This window comes from Strongylocentrotus purpuratus, unplaced genomic scaffold (genome assembly GCF_000002235.5).
Source record: "Strongylocentrotus purpuratus isolate Spur 01 unplaced genomic scaffold, Spur_5.0 spur5_scaffold_15, whole genome shotgun sequence".
In the NCBI taxonomy this organism is placed as follows: domain Eukaryota; kingdom Metazoa; phylum Echinodermata; class Echinoidea; order Camarodonta; family Strongylocentrotidae; genus Strongylocentrotus; species Strongylocentrotus purpuratus.
Genome location: NW_022145600.1, coordinates 28711598 through 28730113, shown reverse-complemented (window position 1 = coordinate 28730113; position 18516 = coordinate 28711598). Strand labels below are relative to the sequence as shown.

Genomic DNA, 18516 nt, shown 5'->3' with positions numbered 1-18516 from the left:
TATCCAACATGCAGACACTGATGGATTCTGGTGGGGGGTGGGGGGGGGGGGGGGGCTGCCTGTATCCCCTCCATTGGAACCCTGATGGCATACCGTCAGTACACATGTCCAACAATGTGCCGACATGTGTGTGTGTGTGTGGGGGGGGGGGGGTAATTCCCTATTTTCTTCTCGCTTGTTAGATACTTTGGGCTGGTGATTTTTTAATTTTTTGCTTCTCAGAGAACTTGTGGGTAAAAGTAAATCGAAAAATCATTATAACCCGCCTTTTTGACCTGTCAGAAAAATCTTGAGGAATATTGTGCCCCCTCTTTTTATAGGACCCTGAAGCCGCCCCTGTTTCACAGTAAACCATGGTACATGTATAACATGATAATGATTTAACGTGTAGATTTGTCAATGATTTGTATAAGTTTGGATGAGGGTAGAGTTCACTGGACTAGACTGAAACCCGGATGTAGGCCGGAAAGCATAGGCTTATTATTACGTCGATCATTTCCTGCTAAATTTAATGTATGAAGTTATCTTTGGCTATTGGTATGATGGATGCGCATGCTGCAAATATCAATCATAGACGTATGTATGGTATCAGACCCAAAGTCACCAAAGGAGGGGAGGGGGGCTAAACTTGATCACGTACATAAAAAGTGACAAAAGACCCCCCTCCCCCCCCCCCCAAAAAAAAAAAAAAAAAAAAAAAAAAAAAAAAAAAACAACAACAACAACAACAAAAAACAACAACAAAACAAAACAACAACAACAAACAAACAAACAATAAACAACAAACAAACAATGAAAAATGCAAGGTAGCGCCAGACAACTATAGTTGACTGTTCAATATATAGGCCACCCTTGAAAACCATCCTCTTGCAAAGTTCACGTCTAGGGTTCAGTAGTCGAGATGACGTACTCTGTGGAATGCACTTCCGTAATCCCCAACGGGGAGGCTTGCTATCCAGATGTCATTACATGGTTTAACATTGCAGAACCGCTGGCGGTGGGGAAAAATGGGGGGGGGGGGGGGGGAGGGGGTGAAATAAGCTCCATTTCATCGTACACACTAGTGCATTTTCAGTTTATGTATGTAGTAATGCGATTGAGAAGGTGTTGAAATATTTTTGTGCTTATCTTCAAAAACGATTGCTACCATGCAGTGTTTGATGTTTTCAATACAAAAGATTCGGTTTGATATTTAGATTTAGACAGCGGTTAAATATACATTTTTCGCATACTCTGTTAGTGACACTCTAAAACATGAAGAACATAATTATTTGTACGTTCTTTGTAAACATAATACTGATTGATGGTAACAATAATTACAATGATAAGCGATAGAAACAAAAATGGGGTAAACAAAAATTACGGCTGTATTTACAGAAGGGTTCTGATGAGTATTTCTGATACATCTTTATGTAGTTTAGTTCGAAATGACTTAACAAAAACGAAACCATTTGATACGTTACATATATCGCATTATGCCTCTTTTAAAATCAAGGGTATACTAGAGAGAGAGAGAGAGAGAGAGAGAAAGGGGGAGGGGGAGGGAGGGAACAACAATTCTGGCTCAGTGTGACGTACAGGACAGTCCTGTCATTTTTAGTGATGTCATGTCTTAACATTCTCAGCTACCTTTCAATGACAGATGCTCAGCACTAAACCAGTCATGCTGATACCTTATACCACGTGCAATTTTATCAACGCTTTTACAGAAATATTCATCAACACATCATGACCCCTTGCCTTGCACTTAACACGATCACCTATACGTAGCTTTGTGTTTCACCTAAGTCCTACTGAAATGTGCGAGCATGATGATGATGTATTAGCAATCAGAACATGATTTCTAGATATAGGTCAAACAATATGGTAATGAAAATAATGAAACGGCCCATGAGTTTTTGTAAATAGATGCGATCGTGTAATCATTTTCTAGTTCATTTGCAGTTTAGCTCTATCATTCACGTTGAACAAAACAGATTTTAGTTTTATTGAGATTGAGATTGTATTATTTTGTTTTCTATTATGTTAATTGCTGACTCACAGAAATGTATGTTGCTCTCCGCATGTATTTTTTCACACATGAAAAGGAAAACTACCAAACAAACAAATAAACCCCTTATTTGTTAATACAAAATTGTATATTTATCCACCCGTCTATTCCATTACAAGTTCATCGTTGCCATGTAAAAAGGAGACGAGATATAAATCGGCATTAAAACTAAAACAAAATATGTAAGAGAGAAAGAGAGGGACAGAGAGAGAGTGAGAGAGAGAGAGAGAGGGGGGGGGGGGGAGAGAGAGAGAGAGAGAGAGAGAGAAGGGGAGGGAAGGAGAGGGGAGGAGTAAGACATAAGGTGAGACTAGATCATTAGGAGATTATGGATATGAGGTAGAGAGCGAGGAGAGGGAGTAAGAGAAATAGAGAGAGAGAGAGAGAGAGAGAGAGAGAAACAGAGAGAAAACGATAGACAGACGGACATATATATGAAGAAAGGGAAAGGCCTAATCGTGAGGAGACAACGAAAGAGAGCGCTCAGAGAAGGCCGGCCTGTCACTTGAAGTCATGCGTCTCTTGTTGAGACAAGTCATCAAGGTGTAAACATCTTGAAAGTAGGTTATGATAACCACTAATGACAAATAAATGAGGTACATGACTGACTGACTGGTGTGATGTATGTTGTGATACCACCTTCAAGGTTTCATCGCCTGCTTTAAAGCCCTACTGTACTACTTGCTCTCTCTATATAGAAAACAATGCCTAATCGGTGCATGTTGGTCCCCCGTGATCCTCTTTTTCTTATATTAATTGAGAGCTGAGTTGATGAGATTGCCGCCTGTCAGTGACCTTGCTGGGTAGTCTAATCCCCCTGGCCAAACTAGTACAGACAGGCTTTAAGATTGAAGCAGACCCAGAGCTATTATTTTGTGTTAATCGATTGTTATTTTCACTAGCGATTGAATGCTTGCATTCTGAATAGGTTGTAAAAACTCATTAAAACATATATAATAGACCTTTATTGGAGATCTTTATTCCTTTTTGATGAGGGGGTTAAAGGCCCTAGAGCAAACTTATTTTATTCTTTGAAGAAGAAGAAGAAAACAAATCCGCCAATATCCCCGAAATATGTATAACTTTCATCCGTACCAAAAGTCAACGTGACGTGGCACCGCCGGGAATATAGACCGCGGCACGAGAGCGATTGTGTCAGTTAATAAGATGCTTGTATGATTTTGTAACCCGTATTTACAACCCCATACAAATACGGGTTACAAAATAATACAACGTATAACACTCCAACTCCAAATATCGTAGCTAACTTTGTCTCTTTTGTATGAATGTCTATTTAATAATAATCATAGCATGTAACCACAAATTCCCATCCCTAAAAGCATATACAATAACAATTCAAATTCAAATTTTCGGAACCCTATGCACCTTAAAACGAATTTAACGAATTTGGTATAGAGAGTAACTATGCAGATTATGTTGATACGGACATCAACATTTATTAACGATATTGGACGCGAGGTGACAGCGTTCTCGCATCTTGTCCACTCGAACAGTTTTTATTGATATAAACAAATTCAACCTCATCGTTTAAACACGTGTCATGCAAGTCGAGAGAGAGAGAGAGAGAGAGAGAAACAAAATCATCTCATTTGAAAGGATAGGACCAAGACGTTTATTAAGCAATAGCCAATCACAGAATAAAACACCTGGGTGTAAGACTAGTCATTCCTCTAAACCTAGCTACGAGTCCTCACTTTAACGACTGTTTTCATATCTTAGGAAGACGAGCCGCACACAAATCTGTTTATTTTTCCATCTTCATCTTTTACATCAGTGTCGAAAGAAGGAGAAAGAACGGGTGTGTCCTGGCCAAATTCTTAGAATGAAGGTCATACTTCATGATAGATCACATTTGCGTAGCCTTGTAGTCCCTTCATTGATGGGGCACTGTGCATCGGGTGAGGGGGGGGGGGGGGAGAGGGGATGATTATTTTGTACTATGTGAATAAAAATGCGTGTTAACGCGACCACCGTCTAGGAGATAATTAGGTCAGGGAGGGCATGGTCGTACTATGTGAATAAAATGTGTGTTAACGAGACCACCGTCTAGGAGATAATTAGGTCGGAGGGGGCATAGGTTGTACTATGTGAATACAATGTGTGTTAACGCAACCACCCTATAGAAGATAATTAGGTCGGGTGATATCACAGCTGTCAACCATTTAAATTTCTATTCCTATGATTCTGCCTATTCAAACACGTGTGATGAACCCTAGATTCTTCCCACAACATGAAAAAGTCCGTGTAATTTTTTTACAAAATAGGCTATTCTTAAGTTTCGTCATGAGACATTCCTAATTATGTCTGTGAAATGTTGACAGGTTTGTGAAATCGTCTCATTTTCATGTTGCTGTCCCTTCCTATACCTTTCTTTCATTATTCTTTCCTATTTTTCCTTGTCTCCCATCCGATTGCAGGGGCGCTTGCCCCCTCCCTCTTAGCAACGCCATTCTTACATGAGGTGACATACGCCATCGAATGTTGATGGAAAATACCAATGGATCAAAGAGTATAAGACACGGAATAGTTAGGGAGAATTTTCCTGTTTAAAGGCTGGAGTCATGTATGAACTGATGAATAAGCCATTTCGGAGTTACTATTTGCGCATGGGCAGATAAAAGATCATTATTTTGTAGAAAACCTTAAAATCCACAGAGATGAATGCCATGCCGGATACGTGCTCATGAAAGTTATATATTCATTCATTAATGCACCGACGGCACATTCGTTGATACACAGTTAGAAGTGTTCTTTTTAAGAGGGCAAGCAAAATATATTCATGAACCATCTCTGTATAGCTTTGGCAATGATTATTCTAAAATGCACAAGGTGCATTGGACTTCTCGATGTTTAAAAGATCTAAGGACATTTGGGGTCATTTGTACAGCTGCTGCTATCTCCGCACAGGAAGCTGTATTGAATGGAGATCCCGTCCAAGAGGTCCCTTTGAAGCCATCCGTGGCACCGCGCGTCTTTTGCTTCCCCTACCGTAATCCCCTTAATCCCTCTCCGAGACCATACAGCTCCCTAGTGGCTCTAAGTCCTCCCGTTCCACCAACAGTCCAGGCCAGCGAGCACGGCGGCTTATGCGTTGCCGGCCCGTACTTGGGGTGAAAAGTGGTGATGAATTGACAACTTCTAACCATCGTCCAACAAATGCGCAAACATATAACACAATTTCATTTAGTTCTTTAGGGAGATAAACCTTTGGACTACCTTCCTAGCTATATACAAATTTCGGAAATTTTCGGAAAATGTCAATAATTAGATGAGAAAATCCTGATGATGAAAACCTTACATTCGCTCCAACTCACGATTTCCTTGGTCGATTTTGCTGGTTGAAATGGTTTCGTCTTCAGTAAAGCTATCCCAGCACGAAAAAAACATTTGATAACCAAAATGAAGTTTCATTGGTCATATGTCGAGAATTCTGTATTTTATATGTTATAGCTAAATACATCTTCACTGAACATGACCTAATTTGTCAGTGCCACGCATGTCTTCAAAGCTCGATGCCTGCATATTTTTACGACCGAGTGAATAGAGAACTTCGGGAAGCAGACGGCGTTGCGTAACATTTCGTAATATTTGGAATACTAGAGGGAAACTGTGCATTGATAAGGACAGCTGTAGATGGATTTGATGGCTGGAGAGGGTTACATTTCTTTTTGTTAAGCCAAGTTAATCTTGGATATATTTTCCTCGGGAAATTCTTTCGAGACGGAGTCTCCATTCATTACAGCTTCCTGCTCCGCAGTAGCTTGCTCATTCGTCTGTATAGAAAGATCTGTCGATCTTCATGATAACATTAGAACGGTGAGATGTAATTCGGATTAACCCATATCAACCCATTTTTGCTATCCTCGAAAATTAGATTATGTTCCGACAAATAAATACCGGGTTAGACAAGTTAGAAATCTAATGCACTTGCTCTTCCTACCCATATGCGCTATATAAGAGCTATTTTTTACCACGGTGCTGCGGCACCCCAGGGTGCCACATTCGTTTCGTTTCGTTTCGTTTATTTTATTTTAGCACGGTGACATACTTGAGCCATATGACAACACTAGGAGTGCTGCGAGAGAAATTTAGTTAGGGCCTAGGCCTATGTAATAAAAAGTCATTTCTTTGAATAACGTCAATATCGTGAAAACGAAATGTTTTCATATCTTATATAGACGAGCTGCACACAAATCTGTTTATTATTCCATCACATCAGTGTCGAAAGAAGAAAAGAAGGACGGCAGCTGTCTTCTGGCCAAATCCTTCGAATGAAGGTCACACTTCATTGTAGATCAAATTGGCGTAGTGTCATTTTGAATGATGTCTTAACATTTCCATTTAACATAGATTAAAACACCTGGGTGAAAAGTCGAATTATCACCTTGACGACTGTTTTTATATCTTAGGTAGACGAGCTGCACTAGTCTCCATACCTAAGTGCGTTATTGCAGCATTTTTCCACTGGGGTGCCACGTGCCATCACCAATGGTGATGCGAGGCAAATTTATTAAGGGCCTATATTAAAAAGAAATAAATATATTAGAAACTGCTAAATATTCTCATGAGGAAATCACTTAAAAAATAATGAAGGGTTTTTCTTTTACACGTTTTTCACGTTTTATTAGTTGGTAAGCGTGTAATTTGAATATTATTGCACTGAACTGTTATTCGTTTTACTTGTCATGAAGTGTTTTTAAATTATCGTCACGAAAGGGAAAACGAGTACTTTCGAAGTGTAATAAATTATCCATGTATTACATGGTTCATTTTGTGCAAAGAATCTTCAAGTAAACGAAAAGGAAAATGAGTAGCATTTGCTGGTATAATTTAGAAGTGCAATTAAGTTATCGTGTATTACATGATTAATTTTAGGCAAATAGGCCTATTGCTTAAATTAACGAACCCAAAGTCTTTGTTCTGCAGCGGGGAATGTCTTTTCGAGTAAGATCGATTTCATTCGCCTCATATCGACCGGCTGTCACGAGATGGCCTTATCAAGCCATCTTCTATGACAAGACGATCCTTAAAAGCAATAGTTCTGTAGAATTCTGTAAATTTGCCCAGTGTTGTGGGATAGTTTTTCATTAATTACTAAGCACACATTCGCGGATACACAACTGAAACAGTAATTACGAATAAAGCATATCTCATGCGTATACGTGTTGGTATTCCATTTCCAAAAGTCTTTTTAAATCGAGAATCCTCTTGGAAATTGATTATATTTTCATTAATGGTCACATTGAGCTACAGTCATTAAGAAATCTATCATTATGGAGGCAACTGTCCTTGTTGCAACCAGGGATATGAGAGTTTAACCGAACTAGATAGATTCAAACAGTATCTCTAAATTGGTAGCAGGCAGGGATGGATCAAATAACCTCATTTCGTTTCATTCAACTCATTATATTGATATTAATGCAAGGTATCACCTTCATCGTATAATAAAACACAGATGGTTTTCTGCTGAAGAACGGATGTACAGTCATGCGTGCGATACACAGCATTTATGAACACGGCGCGGCGCGGATGTGCATGCATGTGATTAAGTGGACCCTTACCGTCTCTCTCTCTCTCTCTCTCTCTCTCTCTCTCTCTCTCTCTCTCTTTGCCATTGAACGTGTCAAGCATAATAATAAATAATAATGTTCGATTTATTTAGTGCATAACAATTAACACTTAATTCTCTATGCGCTTTACTTAAAAGAGTGTGCTTTACATGAAAAGAGTACGCTTTAAGATCGACATGATATATAAGAGGAAAAATAACACCACTCCACGCACACCGACACATAAACACAGGAATTGTTACACTACTGTAAGAAAAGGTGTATCTTTAAGGCTCACTTAAACTCATAAAGGAAAGATGTATTCCTGATCGTCAAGGGCAGAGAATTCCACAGAGCTGGAGCGGAAACCACAAAGGATCCGTATCCATAGGTACATGTATGCATATTAACAGGGTGTACTGCAAGGATGTGTTGTGATGATGATCGCAGTGTATGTACTGGATTGTGATTATAAGATGGAGCAAGATTGTTCTGTGCTTTAAAACACATGATAAGAATCTTGAATACAACAAGTATAGGAATGAGAGCGTGTATTGAAGAGCAAAGGGCCTGCTTGCTCATCCTTTGACCCACTCTTGTGTCACCTCACAAAATATATTTTAAACGTGACTTAATTTGCCTGTTATTGCCTTAGTCATATTAGTTATGAACTTTGTTATGAATTTTGTTATATACTGTATATTATACTTTGTGACAATGTCAACCACATTTGTATGTATTATAATTCATTGCCAATGTAAATTGTTCATAATTCAGCCATCTGGCTGCGAAGTGCAATTAATAAAACCTTTTCAATCTCAATCTCAATCTCAATCTCAACCCGTTTGTAGGGCAACCAGTGTAGTTGCAGTGTCATGTTGCAGTTTTATGTTGCAGTCTTATGTTGCATTTTTATTTTGCAGTCTCATGTTGCAGTCTATATTGCAGTCTCATTCTTTCTGACTTTAATAGATATTGGATGTGGTTCTATAAAATAGTCCTACGAAACTTAAGGTTCACGATGTTCCTAGAACCCATAAGTTCATAAGGTTCAGCATTCTTTATTATTCCATGCAGAGTAAATGAAACTCGTGATACGGTAAATGTAAAGGTACAAAAATAAACATCTAAATGTCTCGAACAATTGATTTACATAGTGAAAATCCAATAATTCAATAACATACTGCTCACTTCGTTTTATGTCAAGAAATTGATAATAAGCAGATAAACGAGCAAATTCAGAAAACTAAATAAATATTTATTCAGTTTTTGAAGAGGTGTGCCTTTAGGCTTTTCTTAAAAGCTGCAACAGATGTTGAAGTACGGGCAAAAGACGAGAGGGGGTTCCATGAACACATTTATATAAAATAACAAGTTTAATAAGCATGTTCAGCTTAAAAATACTAAAATACTATCTTAATGGTGTGTTTTCTATCCCGTACTGAAAGAGGAGTGAACTTCTTTGTACGTTGGTCGCTCGTGCTCATTCGATTTTATCGATGTAAGGAATACGATGAAATGTTTACGCATGTGTCACGATTTAAATCAGCCCTCACACGTGAGAAAATTAGACAACTTTGGAAAACGAGATGAAAATACCTGGAAAAACAGCTGGGTGACATGACTAGTCCTGAATGTCATAGCGTTCGTTTCGGGGATGTACGGTACTTATTGATCTGATGACTGTTTTCATATCTCAGGTAGACGAGGCGCATTCACAATTTGTTTATTATTCCCTCGTGGTCATTTATATTGGTGTCAAAAAGAAGAAGAGGACCAACTGTGATCCGACCGAATCTCCATCGTATTAAGGTCGTTTTTCACGGTAGATGAAAAACAGATGGCGTCAGACCTTGGGGGGGGGGGGGGGGGGTTGCTTGGGAGGGAAGAGGAGGAAGGGATGAGAGGGAGAGAGAGAGAGGGGATGAGGGGAGGAAGAGAGAGAAGGAAGAGGAAGAGGGTAAGAATGAGGGAGAGGAAGAGACGGAGGGGAGGGGAGAAAGAGGATGAGTAGGAGTGAATGAGAGAGAGAGAGAGAGAGAGAGAGAGAGAGCGCGATAGAGAGAGGGGAGGCTCGAAGGAGAGAGGGATGGTGGATGATAGGGTAGGGGTAATAAAACTATCCGTTCATATGAGGTTCGGACCATTGTTATAGGTATGGACAGAATTCACTTTCATACCGGGCACTTTTCCGTTACGAATATAAACAAAACTTTCAGCATCCTTTTCCCCTAATAAAGATGACGAAGCACAAATTATCGTTGGGTGACGAACGTTAACGGTTTAAATTAAGGAAATTCATGCCATTGCTTGGAACCAAAATCACGTGCCAACATTACTCTCTGGAATCTCAAGAACTCGTCGCAGTGTAAATTATTCGAAAACATGCATGGTTGAATGCTAAAGTAATTAGATGCAACCCCGTTTCTCCTGTTGTCATGGAAAATGCCAACATTCAGCGAAGATGATGAGCAACATCTTGGAATTAATAACATTTTAGTTACCAATACATGTATTCCTTCTCTCATGAATGACACATTATCGGCGGTGTCATCATATTTTTTTCTAAGAAAACAGTTTTCGTGATTTCCACGAACACAGTTCACTTTGATAATGAGTTTGATGCACCACATAATTATTCTGCTTTAGATTCAAGAAAAAGTTTCTGTATAAAAAAACATCAAAACAATTATTATAATAATGGCAGGGAGCCACATATTTGTCATTTTCTGAGATATTAGAAATCCAAAAGAATGTTGTTCGTTTTGTTTTGTTTCGGGTTATTTTGAAGTTAACATATTAATTAAGATGTATCAAATTATGTGACTTATTTATCATTTTCGCTTATCGACTTTCCTTCAATGTTTTAGCCTTACATCACAACAAGGTATTTTCATACAACTAATATTCGAGATTTTCATCATGTGTTCGTAGGCATTTTACTTTGTTGCTCATAAAGATGGAATATTTTGGCCTTACATTATCTCATGAAACATGTGGCAATATGATTTATTCTTGATAGATAAATGATTAATATTAAGAGTCATAGAGATTGATCTATAAAGCTTTGATAATATAAAAAACTTTATATATCAAGAATAAACCATATTGTCACAATCATTTCATGAAGAGAGGTTAGGAAAAATTGTTTACATATTTTAACCAACAGCGTATTTTTCTTTTTCTATTATTCTTCATATGGGAGTAGGTTTATCACCTGAACCTATTACCATGACAACGGTTTATCCAAGTTCAGTCACTGGGAAGTATCATAAACCCTATCCATTCCAAGCAAACCCTTATAGCTCCTCACCATGAAAACCATATACTAATGTTATCCACCAATGTTGCATTCCCTTGGTATAGCCCCACTTAGGGAATGTCATGGCTGCCTTTCCCCCTATGCATTAAAAAATCATCTTCGCGGGGATTTTTCTTGAAGTCAAGAAACTCGTATGATTTACAATCATTAATCATGATTATATTACCCTAATCAGAAGACAGATCGGTTTAGTTACATTATTCTCCTGGAGACTGCAGCGGAAAATGTCAAGTTTCGATGAAGACGATTAAGCATCGCCTCGGGATTCCATTAAGCTCGGTTGCAGAGTTCTGAGTTATTCAATCTATTCCCAATGTAAATCGGAGGCCCCTCATTTAATGTTTCATTCAGGAAGTGCATACAGGAAATCGAATGTGGTAGCCAAGCTGAAATACGCGATCGTGCCCCAACAACATGAAACTACAATTTATTCACAGTTTATTGTTATGAGCTTGGGTTGTATTGATTTTAAATTACTTTTTGAGCATCCTGAACCGCTCAAGGAAATTTAGAAACATAATATTCCGAATCATTTTAAAGCATGCGAGCATGTTGAAGGGGGCTGACACTTCTTGCCCGAATATCCATAGTTTCTAAATTACATTGAACAACACGAAAAAAGAAAAATCAATTTATGATGGTCAAAACGCGACCTTGTCATCGAAACACACTAGATTAAATAGAAAAATGAGACTTTTGGGCACCTCGCTGCCCGTATACGTCTACTCGAAATTCTTAGATTGGGAGTGGGAGGGCTGCAACCCTCAAGCCCCTTCTCATACATATAAAGCCACTAAGCCAGGCACTTCATCCATCGAGGATATTAGTTCTTTAAACGGGGGAGGCGAGGGGGTGATATTTTTGTTGTAAATGAAGCACGCTGTACAAATATAACATTTATTGCATTTTAAAAACATAACAGCACCTGCTACTAACTTTTATAACCTGGACACACATGATTAATTTTAGTACAAACATTTTGAGAAGCAAACGAGGCAAAAGTTAGAGTCATTCTCTTAAAAATTAATCTAAGAAAGGTCGATTTGAGGTAATAGAAAAAAGTCCCAAGGTCAATATATATCTTGGCATAATGTTAACAACTTATCTGTTATTTAATTTCATGGGACATTTATCATTGCTCAGAGTGTGATGAAATATACCAGGCATAATATTATTGCATGTTTAGCACCGCACAATTAAAAAGGAATAATCAATAATAGCACAATGTGCCAAACGTACCTTATACGCGTATTCATGATAAGCTTTTTGTTTTGTTTTACTTCAGTTTTAAAACTATATTTTATGGAAGATTCTTGAAGGTACTACAAAGTTTTGGTACGGGGTCATGCATTTGGTTCAAATGAAGATTTTTAGAAGCATATGATATTTTACAATATTCAATGATCGTTGTCGCGGTTGAATCGAGTCTAAAGTGTTGAAATTGTAAATAATAAACTCCTTATGTTGTGTATAGCGCCCTTATAATAATAATTATTATATGTATTTCTATAGCGCCGTCCATCTAGAAATTCTATTCCGAGGCGCCTTAATATTACATGGCTTTAGCCTAGCTTTCATTACAGCGCTCTTGCATTTCAAGGAATTAATTAAATCAATGTGTTTTTAACTACAATCGACCGATTTGCTATTCCCGTTTGGAAATTATATATCAGAGCTGCATATTCTGAGAATATTCATGGTCGCAGCAGCTACATGTACCATGGAATGGCCTTAGTCGCTATTTGAAATATTTGAAATTTACCGAGAGCACCGGTAAATTTGTTATTATTCAATTTCTCGAAAGCAGAAGTGTTTTAGGACCTCAATTTGCTCGTGCTTATAATACATCCACAGGGAATTACTATCAATCCAATTTTCGAAATTTCCCAAAACTTTGCATTACCTTTAAGGATTCCCGCTAACACTCATTCAAACATGAGTGATAAATAGTTAATATATACAGTTATTCAATATAAATATAAGAAAAAACGAAATCATTTAAACACAGATCGTGAACGAATACACTTTGCATAGCAGAGAGAGAGCACTGAACAGAAATAGATTAACGATAACAATCTCCTGATTATTTTTTCATTCATTCATTCATTCGTCATACATTCATTTCATTTCATTTATTCATCCATTCATTTATTCATCAATGCATTCATTCTTCTATCCATTATTGTTTTAATTCGTTTCATTCGATATCCACATAGTATAGCGAATCTCTACATACAGAAAGGTTTTCTTTTTATTGTGGGAAAAAATGAGGTCTTTTTCTATAACGGCGACAAAACACCTCTGCCTTCGATGAAACAAACACATTTTGGTGAACATGTCATCCAGACATCAGAATTGATTAATGACAGAGTCACACCTACGAGGCCGACAGATCGATAATCGACCCATTTCAAAACTCCATTACCCCTAATGGCCAATAATTGGTCGTTATCGAGTGGGTTTGGCGGTGTGATTGATAACCCGGTCACATCTACGCACTCCGCGCCGACAACAATGATCAAACAATGGCAAGTTCTCTCAATACACGTGAACTCAGTTTGAAGTCGGTTTGGCGTTGTGAACATTAAATGGCCCTAGTTATACCAACGAGACCGACACCAGACCGATAACAGACCCTCCAAGCAAGTTCATTACCTCCTATTACCACGAATCGGTCGGCTACAGGAATAGTTTGGAGGTGACTGAGAGGTCATGACATCGGGGCATCCCAGTAGACCGACAATCAACGAGACCGACAGTGTCGGTCCAGTGAACCTTAAACAAAATTTTTCAGAAGGATAGACCAACATTTTCAGTCTAATGGGCTTGCAGCCTAATGACACTATTCTGCCTTTAAAACTGTTTGAGAACGACAGACACCTTCTTAACAGGGGGGGGGGGGTGGTGCTGTCAAAGCTCGCTTTAACAACATATATAATCCTAATAATTGCTATCATGATTCCTACACTGCTTTTATAAGCCGTTATGTTTTCTCAGAGCACATTCAAGTAAACATGTTGCCTGCCTTAGTGATTCAGGAAACGTTCCCGAGGGCATGTACATAGCGGAAGACATGCCAGACCAATCTGTATCTTAAAGGGAAATTCCAGTTTCTTTGGTAACGGCATTCCGATTTTCTTTTTATATGACTGTTCGAAGTAATAAAACCTCTCTCTATATATATTTTCAAAGGAGTAAACATTGTAAATGAGGAACTAGAAGTAAGTATCATAAGACATGTTTAGTCTTGTCTCTATTTACACACTCGTCGATTTGATTTATGATGAACATACTTTTTTGGCATTCCATAATTTATTGCACGAACAAACATGATTACCATGTCATAAACAATTTTTTATCGAATTCATGTTTATTCTCCGTAATGATCATGTTATAGTTATATCGTTTATTACCCACGTTTTTCTTAATGTGGTTTATTTTATATAACATTTGCAGGTGTACTTTGCACAGATACATACAATCATGTAGGTTACCAGCGACGCGTTTATCGCGACTAGAATACAACAATTTGCAATTAGGGAGAGAAAGAGAGAAAATATAATCAAACTTTAGGAAATATAAAAATAAAAATAAATTGAGAAAAAGATAAATAGATAGACAGGTAGATCAAGGAAGAGAGAGAGAGAGAGAGAGAGAGAGAGAGAGAGAAAGAGAGAGAAAGAGAAAGAGAAAGAGAGATTGCAAAAAAAGATCGTTAAACTTGTGTAACAGATCAACGCTTCTTCAGCACACGCAGTGTGACGCTGGTTGTATCAAGCTGTCACCGTATGAATATCCCCGTGACTGATGCGTCGATGGACGGGATTAATCTGACAAGATTAATTTGTGCACTTTACCGTAATTATGCCCAATATGATACACTGTTTCACGACAATGATGTCAGATGTAAACTTGTACATTACACAATTAAAAAAAAAAGGACATGTTCCACGCAGATAATACATGTAGTCTGATACCGGATCCACCATTTTTGATAGCAAACTACTCTAGCGTTTCCCTTTAGAAAAGCTATTATAGTATGCTCTCATTAATATATAGTACCTCATGGGAGATTAATGCCATTGTTGTACACGAGAAACGGTAGAGTTATCCGCGACTCCGCCTCATTCCCCTGACCAATTTAAGATTCACATAGATATAGTCATATCATATTTCAAACATTCATAACTTTCTTATTATTGGTCTGATTTATTTCACACTTTCACCATTATGTTCATCTTATCTTTCTGCCTTCATAATTTATAAATGACATTATTACAAGGGTTTGATTTCTCTTTGAAATTGATCTGAAGTCGACTTGAACAAGAGAACGTCGACCGCGTGTCTGGTGTCCAGTTGTCAGGTGTGTCCCTGAATTAGACCAAGCTAAAACCAAGCCTTGTGTTAACCTTGCTGCGAACAGGAGCTCTTGGAAGCTCTTTCTATCACAACAATTATGAACAAATGCCAAAAATAGGATATGATCAATTAGCGCTTACATTAACACTTTATCAGCTCTGTAATGCACTCCAATGCCAGTTTCCAGAATTTCAGAATGCGATTTTGCACTGTGGCTAAGGTCCCTGCAAGAGCAATATAATTATTATCATGAACTTGTTTAGCTCATGTTGAACGCTCTGTCACTATAAACCCATTAACTACCTATCCCTAAAAAAAAATTGGCCACGCCGCTCAACCTAATTGTAGTCACCGATGTAAGTTAACGTTCAAGTTAATTACAATAGACAGATTGCTTTCATTAAATTCCGATTCCAATTAATGATGTCACAGTTCGCTTGCCCCAACAGTTTTCCTTTAATTTGGAAAATTCTGGATATCAGATGTAGAGATGCCAACATCAACTACAGTACTAATTTAGGGTTTATTGGAAATAGTGCATGACTTCATATTCCTAGGAAATCAAGTCTAAATTTCTCATAAGAAGGTTATCTGGAAATTTATGCATGACGCTGACTGACTCTACTGGAAAGTTGGAATTATCCATGGGTGTTGGTGGTTGATCTATTGCATTTTCGTTACGGCAGGTAAAATTATACAGTTTTTAATGACCAATAGAGGGAGCCGTAATCAGATAAAAACCAGAGCCATTGATTAGGAGAGTTTGGGCAAACCGGTTCGAGTTGGGTACAATAATGGCGAATACTACTTTGTTGGGCAACTACAAAACATAAGAATATACGCCATGTTGTGACCAAATGAAACTAAGTTGGCCGAATTGGGTGTCTAGATGGCTCTGATAGATACGATAGTCTGATAGGTCTAGTTAACGTTTTTTTCCCATTTTGTTCATACAGATTTCATTATTACATTAGAGCTTTTAGGCAACCTCGCGTCTCGACTGTAGTAAAAACTGCTCTAAGAATGAGATTGCTCTCTAAAACGGTTGTACAATGTAACTATCCTTTGCAAGAAAATGTGTAACACACAATAATCAATTTTGATCACTGATACAGGCTCACCAATTTACTGCGACTAGACGTGCGTTTCATTAATGCTTACGTTTGCTCTATATCTCTCTCAAATTCGCACCATCCTTCTTCTACCCTGTCCTTTTAGTAATAATAATATCGCCTCTCATGTTTTTTTAAGCATTAGACCATTTTGCTCTTTTCTGTTAACAGGCCATCCATATCTTATGTAAATCAATTCACCTTATTATACAAGATGCACATTTAGCATAGGCCCTAATATATTTTTTTTTATAACGATTAATACAAGTCATGGACGGTATCCCGAAGCGCCTTACAGATATAGTATTACCCAAGTCATCGGATTCAGGCTTACCCGCACACAATGAATGCACATTCTCCACTCCGTGGGGAGCATTCCAGCAGGACCCCATTTTACAGATGTTCGCATTAAACTGCAACTACTTTTGCATCCTACCGGGTACCCATTTCACAATGTGGGTGGAGAGAAGCAGTGTAGATAAAATACCTTCCTTGTGGACATAAGTGCCGTGCTAAGAATCGAACCCACGACCTTTCATTTCCCATTTAAGTGTTTAAACCACTCGACTATGACATATACTTTGTATTTGCCATGTTCATGATTAAATCATTATTCTTTATCTCTTTGTGACAGGATACGGAGACATTGCTCCTGAAACTACCGGAGGGCGCATCTTCTGCATCTTCTACTGCATCGTTGGAATACCACTGGCTCTGCTCTGTTTGGCAAACATCGGCAACCTCCTGGCCCGACTCACTCTCAAGACCTGCAGGGCAACCCACTACTGTCTTGTCGTACGCCACAAGGTCGGCGCTAGCTGTCGAAGGTGCCGCGGAACCTCTAAAAGTCATCCCGAAACATCGTCTCAGAGGAAAATCATTAACGGGGAAGTGGAGATATCGATGGAAAACGTCGGCAGACCGCCTGCGTATGAATCTAAAGAGAAAGAAGCCGATCGAGCTAACGCAAACAAAACGTCAGATGCGAATACGAATGATCACGCAATTACACGCTCGGTATCGATAGCCACGGATAGACCGACGTCGCAACCGCATGGCGTGACCAAGCAACCGAGTTCGGATGTGTGCGAGCTAGGGTCGAGCGCGGGCGTACCGTCCTGCGGTTGCCCACCGAACCAATGTCAGTGCGAGCATAAGCCGGACGTGCTCGAGGAAGTCCCGCTCCTCGTCATAGTCGCCATTTTGATAATCTACATGTGTGGGGGCGCTGCATGGATGGCTTCAGCGGAGGGATGGGACTTTGGCACAGGGATTTATTTCATGTTTATAACGCTCACCACCATAGGGTTCGGTGATGTTCTGCCCATGAAGCACTATGCTGCTGATACGTTCATACCCTGTCTCTTCTTCACGCTGTTTGGTCTCGCCATCATGTCCATGTGCATTGCACTTGTCCAGGTTAAAGTTTTGCGGGGCTACCAGTTGATAACGAAGAAGCTTGGTCTGTGCTGAGACGAATAACTATTAGAATCAAATAACTTGCAAGTTAATGTGGTGGTGGTGGTTATTTTACCTGACTGCTAAGAAAGCACAAATGCTTGTTAGTAAGCAACCAGAGGACCGACAGCTTTAGGTCACCTCCGAGTATGATCAAAGAGAATTTGATTCTTTTCCTGTCAGATGCAGATTTGCCATGAAAACGAGTCCGTTCTTTGAAGGCACTTTCACCTGTTGCGTTCAAATATCCAAGGTTTTAAGATGTAAGTTCATGCATTCGAAAGATGGAAAACAGATCTGTTCCAACTGAATGAACGTCGCTGTCGGACGAAACCTGCAAGCCAATACTCAGATCCAGCTGGATCCTTGACGCTTATTTGCAAGGAAAGCTGCAAAAGAAAGCTGCATACTTTATTATACAGCTTTGTTAAATGGAAACATCGTGTTGGTCTGTGTCACTGACACGTGAAGACAAGAAGAAACAAAAATCAGTGATTTCATGAAAGTGGACTTTTTCGTAACCAGAAGACGAAAGAAAAAGAACTTCAGATCACGGATCTCCCCCAAATCGATTTCCTTGGAGCAAGACGTTACGAAGAGAAGATTCCTGGGACCCGTTTCACAAGCCCTTTTTTCAACGACAAA

At 38.8% G+C, this 18516-nt stretch overlaps 1 protein-coding gene across 2 annotated transcripts in view; it reads left to right on the top strand.

The window, feature by feature from the left end:
* The window catches only part of LOC115924212 (TWiK family of potassium channels protein 7-like), a 38919-nt gene extending 20493 nt beyond the window's left edge, over positions 1 to 18426 (top strand). For both annotated transcript variants that reach the window (XM_030986118.1, XM_030986119.1), the window contains one exon: positions 17048 to 18426. In XM_030986118.1, the coding sequence (XP_030841978.1) occupies positions 17048 to 17886 (839 nt within the window). In that variant the 3' untranslated portion in view covers positions 17887 to 18426. The remainder of the gene's footprint in view (positions 1 to 17047) is intronic.
* Positions 18427 to 18516: the final 90 nt, after the last annotated feature.